The sequence below is a fragment of the Hippocampus comes genome, unplaced genomic scaffold, assembly GCF_001891065.2.
Source record: "Hippocampus comes isolate QL1 unplaced genomic scaffold, H_comes_QL1_v1.1 scaffold86, whole genome shotgun sequence".
NCBI lineage: Eukaryota > Metazoa > Chordata > Actinopteri > Syngnathiformes > Syngnathidae > Hippocampus > Hippocampus comes.
Window position 1 is genome coordinate 1,457,579 of NW_017805882.1, and position 11,942 is coordinate 1,469,520.

The 11,942-nt window shown below is 41.0% G+C and overlaps 1 protein-coding gene across 1 annotated transcript; it reads left to right on the plus strand.

Moving 5' to 3' along the window:
* Positions 1–3,328: 3,328 nt before the first annotated feature.
* On the plus strand, positions 3,329–11,380 carry odad3 (outer dynein arm docking complex subunit 3). Its single transcript, XM_019889284.1, has 13 exons — positions 3,329–3,623; positions 3,725–3,846; positions 3,935–4,012; positions 6,030–6,203; positions 6,806–6,907; positions 7,002–7,127; positions 7,364–7,480; positions 7,620–7,769; positions 8,882–9,042; positions 9,670–9,826; positions 10,479–10,625; positions 11,016–11,103; positions 11,168–11,380. The coding sequence occupies exons 1-13, from the start codon at positions 3,545–3,547 to the stop codon at positions 11,284–11,286; spliced, it is 1,620 nt and encodes a 539-aa protein (XP_019744843.1). The 5' UTR covers positions 3,329–3,544; the 3' UTR covers positions 11,287–11,380.
* The last annotated feature ends 562 nt before the right edge of the window (positions 11,381–11,942 follow it).

Genomic DNA, 11,942 nt, shown 5'->3' on the forward strand with positions numbered 1-11,942 from the left:
GCTCTATAACGCAGCCATTGTGACCTCTTGGACTGCTAACCTCCCCTTGCCTGCCTTTCTCTGGCCTTACCCTCTTCTTAACGTGCCACATGATGTCGACATGAAGACATGTTCACACTGCAGGCCATGAAACCCAATTCGCACTTGAGGTTCTATCCGATCTTTTAAATGCTCAATCTAACTTTGCAAAAAAAAAAACAAACTTGAGAAACGTATGTCAACTTTCCAGCATTTGCTGATTGCATTCCATATTGTTTGGTTTTGGTCATGATTAAAGATTATTGCATTTTGGTAACATTGGTTGTGATTAAGGATGGGTATTCATATTTTATCAGGACTACTACTCTTAAGAATACAGGTTACCAATCTGGTGCCTTAACAGCATTGTTCTTCAGTATTATAAACCCCCCAAAATGATTCGAACTCCCACTGCTTTTTGGAGTGAATGTGCTTGCACCTACAATGACATGAATGTGAGGTTTGAATTTTTTTTTGAAGAACAAATCACTATTACATTGTTAAGCATTATATAAACAATGTAAAGTAAATTGTGTTGAGAAAGGAGGCTGCAAACATGCATTTGGGCTGCAAAATGCATTTCTGTCAGGTCCAGCTGGTACAGAATGCCGCTGCTCGCTACTCTGGCATCCCTTCACTGGCTCCCCATACATTTTAGTTATTTTCAAGATCCTCTTATTTGTTTTCAAATCTCTGAATGACCTCGCGCCACCTTACCTTTCTGAGCTCATCCGCCCCTACACACCTGCCCGGCGCCTCAGGTCTGCGGACCAGACAGAAGTACCAAGAACTAAACTGAGGCTCAGAGGGGATCGAGCCTTTTCTGTTGCTGGTCCCTCTCTCTGGAATGACCTCCCACTGAACATTCGGCAAGCCTCCTCGCTGCCCATCTTCAAAACCTGCCTCAAAACTCACTTGTATTCTTTGGCATTTGACTCAGCATGACTTAAGATTTGTTCTTGGTTTTGCTGTTCGGTGCTTTCTACCGTCTTTATTACCGATTTGCTTTGCTGTTTGTTGTATATGTTAAATTGCTCCATGTACAGCACTTTGTATGCAGCGATGGCTGTTTGAAAGTGCTCCATAAATACAGTTGTGTTGCGTTGAGTTGAGTGGTCTCCCTTCCATTTTAATGATTGCACTTGTGACAATGAGCCTTGAGCAGCGACATCATCCCTCCGGCCCTCCAGTTTCAGACCAAGAATAACGGTTGCATTTGGTGTAAAGAGATTACTTTCGTTGCAACAGAGCTAAACCAATGTGACAGCTTGCGCTGTGTACATTTTTAAAACCTCTCTCCTTGCAGCCCAAGCTCACTAGCAAATGAGATGATGTGCCCAGTCGCCGCCATTGATGAACAATTTCCGATGCCAGTCTTAAAGTAAACTAAACTACAAAGTATAATTCTCAACTAACTTTCCGTCTTGTTTGGATGTACAGTACAGCAACACCAAAATAAATCCATTTACAATCATCCACGAAAGGTCAAGGTCATCTTTATTGTCAACTATGCTCTATGAACAAAAAATACAGTACAGATGATTTTTTTTCCTCTCAATCCTCAGTGCAAACATGCATGTCAATTATAATAGAAGAAAACGAAGGACATCTTGAGCTTTAGTTAGTTCTATAAACATACAATTTTGTTTCAATTGGCTTTTGTTTTTTGAAGCATTGATTTCATTAGCCAAAAGGTGTTTTTTGTTTTTGTCAACCGATAACCTTTTGCACCACAAAATCCTTCACTGCTGTTCAAAATGGTATAACATAAAGAACTGCCTGAAAATGAAAGGGTCCGCTTTTCTGTGACAAATATGACAGGTACGGTAGTCTCATAAAACTGTTTAGCACTACATGTACATTTTAACAATTTATGTTCTCGAATTTGTTGAAATAAACACTGGCTGTGATCTCATGAGTGCGTTCTGTTGTTATTTTGATTTCCGATCAAATACAATGTTAATATTGATGTTGGAGGGAATAGTAAGCTGTTTTATGTGTATGAGAGGGGCACAAAGCTGTGAGTCGGAAAGGCTTCTCTGCAGCACTGGGGTGCCACAGGGGACTGTCCTGGCTCCATTCCTGTTCACCCTCTACACCTCGGACTTCAGATACATCACTCCAACCTGCCACCTTCAGAAGTTCTCTGACGACTCTGCGATTGTAGGCCACATTACAGAGGGAGACGATCGGGAGTACAAGGGACTGACGAAGGACTTCGTGGATTGGTGCCAGCAGAATCACCTCCAGATCAACCCCGGGAAAACTAAGGAGCGGGTAGTGGATTTCTGCAGGAAACAGTCCTCACCTGCACTGATGAACATCCAAGGTACAGCGATAGAGAGGGTAACCTCCTATAAGTACCTGGGTATTCTTCTCAACAATAACAGAGACTGTTACACCCGCGCTGCAAGAAGGAGAAATACCGCCGCTTGTTCCTTACGACTGCTGCCAGGCTGCTGAATAAACATGCGTGAAAACCTGTAAACATTGTAAATAGCACAGCCACCTTTATGTATGCAGAAGATGCATATGTGCAACTTATATTTATATTGCATGCTGTACTGTGTACAGTTCTGTTTCTGAAACATTTATTTTGTGAATGCAACACTTTTTTTCTACCTCCCCCCTAATTTTACTGCTGTAGACTGCAAATTTCCCCAGTGTGGGACAAATAAATGTTATCTTATCTTATGTTATCTGATCTTATCTTATCTTACCTTATTTTGTCTGGTCTGGTCTGGTCTTGTCTTGTCTTAAATTGACACATTAAGGGTAAAACTATGCATTATCTTTTAAGACGTTGTGAACTAAAATGGGCTGGTCTGAGACATGAAACTCCACGAAAAAAAAATCCCAATCCGCCTCTGTCCATGAATCATTCTTATTAACAATTGTTTTAAATGAAGCTACGGGGAATATCTTGCATCTTCACATCTCTTGCCATTGTCTTTAACGCTCCCTGGTTCACATTTCTTTTTGGTGACCAATATCCTTGTTTTTTTTTCCCCCTTTATAAAACTCCCAAGCGCTCAACTCATCAATCAATAAAGATATCAACCCTTGATGACGTTACCCTTATGTCTTTTTGACACTGCGTTGCTATCCTTCAAGGTTTCAAAAACTAACAAGCGTTTGTGACAAAGTATTGCGAGTGGAAAGTACAGTACATATCTGTTTTCACACGTAGCAAGTCAAAGAAAAATAAAGACGTCCTAAGTACAGTTATAAAGTATCTGCAGGTTACTTCCCACCACTGCATCTTTGTTCTCTGCAGATTTTGGCCATTTATCACTACATTGTACGTGATGGCTTCATAACGATCGCGTTGTACGTTGTCAAAGTTAAACACAAATGACATCACAAAGTCCACACTTACTTGTACGTAATCAGAGGAAATTCTGACTCACTAAACAGTCGAGTTTACACGTTGCTAGGCAACGTCGCTCGGCACTGTGAGTGCGTCTTAGTGCTCAACCCATTCTTTGCCTTCCCTTTTACTCAATGAGAAGATTATACCGAAAACATGCTGTTTGAATCGGAAAACACCAAAACTTCCATCTATGACCAAATAGCGGATTTGCAGCGTAAACTTCAACTTTTAGGTAAGTTCGTTTCAACTCGTCGAGGCTCTGATCACTTGTACTTCATCCATGAAACCGACTGCAATAATTTTTATGAACTCACGCTACGTGCCGCCGGGCAGAGAGCGACAGGAGCGCCTACTATGAAAGCTCTCAGTCGGCCTTGGAGAAGAACCGCCAGAACATCTTGCAGCTACGAGAGGAGAACAGGGACCTGAAGAAGAGGGTGTCGGAAGCCGAAGCCGTGAGGACAACACGAGACACTCAACGTGATACCTCGACATCCTCCCTGAGATCATATTGACCGCAATCGACTGTCTTTTCCTCTTCAGGATGAACAACAATTTGTTCAGTCGGCCTTACACGGCCGAGGCGTGGAAAAGGACACCGGACCACCAATGTCTGGGAAGGTTGTATGCACGAACTTTGAATGTACTTGATTATGTTGCCACGCCAACATCAATACGACATCAAAATCGAAAATTCCACATCAAATTGATGTCGACTTGATGTCACGCGCCCACTGGGTTAAAATACCAAAGGGGAGAAAATACTGTATTAGGCTGTGGTATGAGGTGAACATATTTTTGGGGCATCTGTATTGTGTCATAACCGAGTCAAGATGTAAAAAAAAAAAAAAAAAAAAAAATTCGAACATCCTGGAAAAAGTACTGCACGTGCAGTTACAAATCGTTACTGGATGAACATCACGCCTTGGAGGTCTTGGGGCCCCTGGCTAGTTTAGTAATCCAACAGTCTTGAACTCGGGTTTTAAACTAGACAGTGATTTTAAATTTGAAAATAAATTTGTCCCGTTGTTAAATCCATTCAGTTGAGTGAAGTTCCCATAAAAACAACAGTGAGGTTGGATAAAAACACACACACACACACACACACACACACACACACACACACACACACATTTGTGTACAGCACAAGATATTTGTCTATTTAAAACAGGGGTGTCAAACTCATTTCACATTGTGGGCCACATACGGCCTCGGTAGATGTCAAGTGGGCCGGACCATTAAAATTATACCATACTCTGCTATAAATCACCAAAATAACGTGTCTTTCCTTTGTTTTGGTCTAAAGAAGCACAAGAACATGAGGAAAATTTCAAAACTGAATGAACATATCTTACAAAACATTTTATGAAGCACCTTAAATTTCCTTAGACAAATGTGCAATTTAGTTTTATTATTCACATATATGCATTGCAACTGATCCCACTGATTGTACAAAGGCACAAAACTTTTAACAAGTAATTGGTAGTGAAAAATATAGTAATGTGTTTTAAGGTTAAACGAGATTGATAAAGAAAGGAATTTTTCAACCATTTATTATGTGCATATAAAATCTAAATTTAATCCCTCCCTACAAACTGAGGAGAGTGCTATTAAATGTGTAAAGAATAAAGTATTCACCTGTCCTTGATAGCGTCTGCTGTGTTGGGTCTGTCTCGGCGACAGACAGACTGCTGTTGTCTTCTCTGATCAAAACAATGTTGTCTTTTACTCTGATCAAAACAGTGCGTCCCCTAGCGGATACTCCATGAATTGCACCTTATTAAAAATATGAATTCCGTGTCTATGCATTTTATTATTATTTTTTTTACTTTTAAATTATCCTGCGGGCCTGATCAAACCTCCTTGGGGGCCGGTTCCGGCCCACGGGCCATATGTTTGACACCTCTGATTTAAAAGAATGGTGTGGTGGTGACTACGTCACAGGTTCAAACTATTCACCTTTTCATATTTATGTTGGTCGACTACGCCTGCCTCACAGTGCAGAGGTGGAGGCTTTTGATTGCGGGCTGCGATCTTCCTGTGTGGAGTTTGCCTGTGTGGGTTTTCTCCCGGTACTCCCCATTTCCTCCCACATTCCAAAAACATGCTTGGTAGGTTAATTGATCTCTCTAAATTGTGCCTAGGTGTGAGTGTGAGCGCGGATGGTTGTTTGTCTCTGTGTGCCCTGCGATTGGCTGGCAACCGGTTCAGGGTGTACCCCCGCCTACTGCCCGAAGACAGTTGGGATAGGCTCCAGCATGCCCATGAGGATAAAAGGATTAGAAAATAAATGGATGTTTATGGAGGTGAATACCAACACTCAAGACCAGCAGGTGCTCCTCTATTTGTGTTCTTCAAGAGTTTACTTTTTAGAATGAGGGATGAAATAAAATAACTATTAACACAAACCACAACACAGGACACCAATTGAGGACAATCTTGCGACAGATCCGATAAAAATATTCAAATACAGCCAGATTATCGACATGTGTTTGCTTTGGACAAATACCAACAGACCAGTCACAATTGTTTTCAATGAAAACTTTTTTTTTCTTGCAGAGTAGTATTTTGGCTTTCAACATGTAACCCGGCAATACATGTAATCCAATGAGAGCGGGTTCTCTTCTTGTGTGCTCAGGCAGCCCTATCCAAACTTGAACACCGGGTGGCGTCAAAAATGAAGCGTCTCAACGCCCTGAGACACACAACTCTAACTCACCAGCGTCGCCTGGATGACCTCAAGAGGGAGTGCCTCAGATTGGAAGCAGTGGGCTTCAACCAAGCACTCTCAGAAAAGGAGGATATTACAATGGTAGTACTGTACTTGCTTTTACAAGCAAAAACTGACATTTTCCTGGCATTATGACTGAATCAATATCTGATTAGAAAAAACACCCAAAACAACTAGAGTTGATTATCCACTCATCAATGACTTTGCTACTAATACAAAAGACGGACGTTGACACACTATTTGTTAATTTATTTATCTTCAAACTAGTATCTGATGTCCTTCTTTCAAAGTGAGAAAACTGCAGGAGGTCCAGTGTTGACTTTTCGCCTTTAAGAGGGTTCACAAAATCCACCATTTATCACTTGGAATAACACGAATCTGATGCAGAAAAGCAAAAATTCCAAGGACACTGTTAACACAAATTTATTCAAGGCTCTTATTTTTAAGATATTTCAGAAAATTACAATTATTTCAAATACTGCACCTTTGTTAATCTGGTTCAGCCCCCCTTTGTAAATATAAATCACTTGGAGGGAAAGGAATCTCCATTTACATTTTGTTCCACATACATTTTTGCTATTTTGTGATTTTGACGTTTGTAAGTGCCAATATTTTTTTAATTGCTGTATTTTAGCCGATTAAACGCGATCAAACACGAAATGTTTTGCTCTCTGAACCTGCAGAAATTGAGGTCACTGCAGAACTGTCTGGAGAAGAACCAGCTCAAGTGCAAGGAAGCTGCAAACATCATGACTAACTACCTAAAACTCAAACGTCACTTGCAGGTTAGTTGTGGTGAAACTCACCATGACTTGAAAGACCCTCTTCAAATGGGAGACAATTACGCAACCATCTTCCTCATTTTTTTTTGTATGGCAGGAGGAGAGCCTGACTTTCCAGGGTCAGATAGACGGTCTAGAAGCAGAAATCATGAAGTACAGGAGGGAATTGCAGGAAGTACAGGATATGAACAACAAAGCCCAGCTCTCCAAAGAAACCGCAATTGTAATTTACCGATGTGTCCTACACAATTTCATGAAATTCACACTGGCACAAATGATTTAATGTAAATGTGGTCCACAAATTCAAATCTTTACATTCCTTGCTTTGAGGATTTCCCTAACCATACTTATGCATCATCATCATCATCATCATCCATAAACCGCTGTAATTTACAAGTTACACAATCTCCTCTTGACTGTTTTTTTGAATTGCTCGCACACTCTTTTGCATCCTTCTAGGCCGAGTTACAGCAGCAGGAGGAGCTGTTCTACAAGGAGCACCAAGAAAAAGATTATCTTTTAGCCATCTACCGGAAAAGGGTGCAGGAGATCAAGGCCAGGGCTGAAAAATTAGATGTGAGTCACAAAAAAAAATTACTGTATTCAGTATTGTTCACTTACATGAGAAAATCCCTGATGCTACCTCGTAAATCAAAACTAACACATTAAATCAAAGCTAATCAAATGTGGTGAACAAGACTGTTATGACCTACAGGCTCAGAGGAAAAACGTACAACAGGATGAGCTGAACAGTGAAGCAGAGTCCGGCGCTGCCAGGATGGCTGCTGAAATGGAACAAAGCATTAGCATGTTTGATGAGACCCTCCAAAGTATGAAGGATGCCACTGGTTACACAGATACACAGGTATCAATGCGGAAAAGGGATCATTTATACCAAGGGTGTCAAACTCATTTTTATCACGGGCCACTTTGGAGTTATGTCTTCCCGTTACGACAGTGAAACTGAGTAAATGTTTACGGAATCTTCTCATCGTATTATTACTTGTACACAAATAAATTGATGGATTACTAGTTTTGTAATGACTCAAGTCAACTATCTGTTTGTTCTATTAAGTTGAAAGTTTTTTTTTTTTCCAGACCAAAATTTCAATGTTATTTATCACACAATTATGCTTTGACATTTTGGTCCAGACTTCAGCAAGGATCATGTAAGCTGACACATGAATTGCTTTGGCGGGCCACATAAAATGATGTGGTGGGCCGGATCTGGCCCCTCGGCCTTGACTCTGACATGTATGATTTATACCGTCCCTCTACTAGATTTTGGCAAGTTACTGTCAGTGTCTACAAATACGGCCTGTGACCTCCTTGGTTTGATTCACTGCATGTCATGAATGGGACCTTGAAATAACTTGTACTCCCCGACAGCATCACCTGTAATTTGCAACTAAAGTGTCCTTATGCAAGGAAGACAAACAATTATTTTGTTATTTGGAAGAATGTCCATGCACCCATAAACTAGATCCCGTTGCTTTTATGTTGCTACATAAAAATACAAAAATCAGTAACTTTCATCAAGACTAGAGGAAAACCTCCATCTCTCTATCATTTTACCACTTGTCCTCAGCAGGGTGGCAGTTGAACAACCATTCACATTCACAATCACATTAACACCTATATATTATAGGTTGATTTGAATCTTCAGTCAACCTACCGTGCATGTTTTTGGAATGTGAGAAAGCCACAGTATCCTGAGAACCCCAAAGCGTAGAACTGTTAAGCAGATGTTCTAAGCACCATTCCACCATGCTGAAAGGACCCAGGCTGAGGTGATCTAGAATACACCTAAATAAGTCTCCACAGTGCTAGAATGCTGGAAACAAGACCACTACTGCACGCTCTTAATGTGGTGTGCTTGTCCCGTTTATCCCTTGATAGGCTGAATACAGAAGTGAAATGATTGTGAAAAGGTCTTCTGCAACTTTGAGGATACATATTTGTGTGTCCTGTATACAGGAGGTCATGGATCGTTACATTGCCCAGAGGGAGACTCATCAACATATGCAAGCAGTGAAAGCAGAGAACGAATATGTTCTCCAGCAGCTAAAGGAGCAAAAGGTGCACCTGAAAAAGCAGTTTGAGGCCATGAAGTATTCGGGAGAAACACAACTGTCTAGGTGAGAATGTCAGAGTGCAGTGGTAGTAGACAATCTTAGAGTCATTTCTGAGATTGTGTATGCATGTGCCACTTAATTGGTTTTCACATTTAAAGCTTTTTAAATAATCAATAATCTGTTTAAATGATCAATAATGGTTCTGTCGAAAGCACGGTATTAGTTAGTACTTGTGCAGTCTAATGAGTTCTGCCTTTGCAACGTTGTACTAGTCACTTTTGATTGTCACTGTCACAAATCTTTAAATGTAACATGTTTACTGTTGGTACGATAGTTTGCAATAGTGTAAGACTGCTACTCTACTCTTTTTTTTTGGTTTTGTAATTTAACTAGGTGGGCTTGGGGGTGGGGGATTATTAGTATGGCGCTGTGCAGTTGCACATCACTGCCAACTCCAACCACAAGAATAAACATGGAAGGAAAAGCAGTTTTGACACTTGCAAAATGATCATCATACGGCTTTTGTAATGCATCACGTTAGAACACATTGTGCCTGGTGGGTGTATATTTTTCTAATTACTGTAATCACATTTCCTCTAGATCAACAACCTCTCCCGACACTCATTGACAAGGAGGAGTGACTTTATACATAATGGGTATTAAAAGCCTATTCCTTTTCTCCATCCGTAGTGAGCAGAGGTTGCTGGACGAGTGTGAGCAAGAGCTGCTGGTTAAGCAGCAGAGTTGTGAAACAGCTAAGGAACGTCTGTCTTCCCTTGTCAAAACCCTCAGCACTATCCAAGCTGGAGTGGAGCACCTCGCAGACCAACTTAATCACATCTCTCTGGTAAAAAAAAAAAAAAAAAAAAGAAACCTTAAAGTGACGGGTGGTCGAGTGGTTAGCAAGCCCGTCTCACAGTGCAGAGGTGCAGGGTTTGATTCCACGTCCCGACCTTACTGTGTGGCGTTTGCATGTTCTACCCGTGCCTGCGTGGGTTTTCTCCGGGTACTCCGGTTTCCTCCCACATTCCAACACTCAAATTTGTCCCTAGGTGTGAGTGTGAGTGTGGATGGTTGTTTGTCTCTGTGTGCCCTGCGATTGGCTGGCAACCGGTTCAGGGTGGCCTCCACCTACTGCCTGAAGACAGATGAGATAGGTTGCAGCACACCCGCGACACTTGTGAGGAAAAAATGGATAGATGGATGTTTATTAAAACACATGCTCCCACATTTAGAAGAGACCGCAATGAAACAAATAATATTTAAAAAAAAGAAATGTAAATTTCATTTTAACTGTTTGAGATTCAGTTCGGTCATGGTGGGGTTGGGACATATTGCAGACTTTTTTTTTTTTTGGTCTGAGGACAAGTAAATTTACTCAGGAACTGCATGTTTTTGTATTTTGTATGGTTATCATTTAAAATTTGATGCGTGGGACATAAGATATCCTCCATTTCTAGAATGACCCTCTTGTGTTGCCTCTTCTGCCCTTGTTGAAGAATGAACCACCGTCAGATATTTCTCCAAACTCAGAAGAGTTTGTGGTGCAGCTGCTGGCCCAGTGTGAGCGGAAAGTGCAGTTACTGCAGAGCAAGCTTCACGGAATGGATCTCGATGAGATTGCCAAGGACATGGAGGAAGAGGAGGTGAGACACAGGGAGAGAAGTTAAGATTTTGCTTGGGGAATGAGGATTTTTCTTTTGCTGCATGTTTGTGCTTGTGGCCTAAGCTGTAGTGCCTTGTATGTGTTTCAGACACATAACATCTTAAAGGCATTCATTAGCTCATAGTGATGATGAGGAAAAACTGAATTTTAAAACAAAAGCTTACCTCGATACAAGTTCATAAACATGGATTTGTCAACAAAAAGAAAAATACAACATCATAAATAAATAAATAAATAAAACACGTTTTGGAAAATGTAGTTTTCAGTGGTGAAAATTCAGTTGGTTGATGGATGGGCAGATGAATGGATGAACGGACGGACAGAGAATGGCACAAACAAATAATACGGTTTCATGTCTTTTCTTGTGTAGTTCTATTTTATGATTGAGAAGCAACTGCCTGCTTACAACAAGCGAGTCACCGTGTCTGAGGACCAAGAGATGGGCCTCTTAACCAACGGTGAGATTACACACAGGCACACACACACACAAACATAGGCACTAACTTGCAATGTTGGTTTCAGAAGAGGAGAATGAAGAGGAAGAAGGCATCCTCTCACGAGAGGCACTAAAGCGCCGCTCTCAGGCTATGATTGATTCAATGTCCAACAAGAAATCCTGGAAGGTCAAGAAGGGCAAGTAAATGAGATGCTCTAAGGCAGGCAGGGAGATGTTTGATTAGGTATGGTAGGTAGGTAGGTAGGGAGGCAGGTCATTAGGTCGATACAAAAAAAAAAGGAACTATACTATAGCTGCAAAAAAAATAAAATGAAAGATGCATATAACCACAGTTCACTGGATCCTGGAAGAGCACCACAGTGGCTGATCACTCATCCTTGCAGATGAGTAAGAAGAATGAATGGTCTGAAATTTAAAAAAGGACATTGAACTTGAGAGTGATGACCTCCAGGACTATAATTTGAAGCCTGATGTCATTTTGGTCGGCTGTATTTGCAGTTAGAGGAAAGTATTTTGTTTTCATTTTCAAAGAATCCTTTGGGTTATACAGTATATGGCGTGTGATTCCACATCATTTTTCTTTGAGAACCCATAGTCATCAGGAGGTCAAAGGTATGTTGGTATGGTAAGAGTCGACCTGCACATGCACAAGACAGAGAAAATCAAGTGCTTATGATGGAGGTGATTATACGGAACCTGTTTGAAGTTTGTTTGAAGGTTGCTAGGTGGAGTGACTGTTCTTCCACTACATTTCGAACAATGGTTTAAAGACTGAGGACAACCACAGTGATGTTCTCTGTTGTAATGTACTGCATGTATCAAACAGCTGTCTTGGAGTCA

Coding starts and splice junctions, on each gene's coding strand:
- odad3 (XM_019889284.1), top strand. CDS start 3,545: ATGCTGTTTGAATCGGAAAACACCAAAACTTCCATCTATGACCAAATA. Junction 6,908..7,001: donor AACTCAAACGTCACTTGCAG/GTTAGTTGTGGT, acceptor TTTGTATGGCAG/GAGGAGAGCCTGACTTTCCA. Junction 9,043..9,669: donor GGAGAAACACAACTGTCTAG/GTGAGAATGTCA, acceptor CTCCATCCGTAG/TGAGCAGAGGTTGCTGGACG.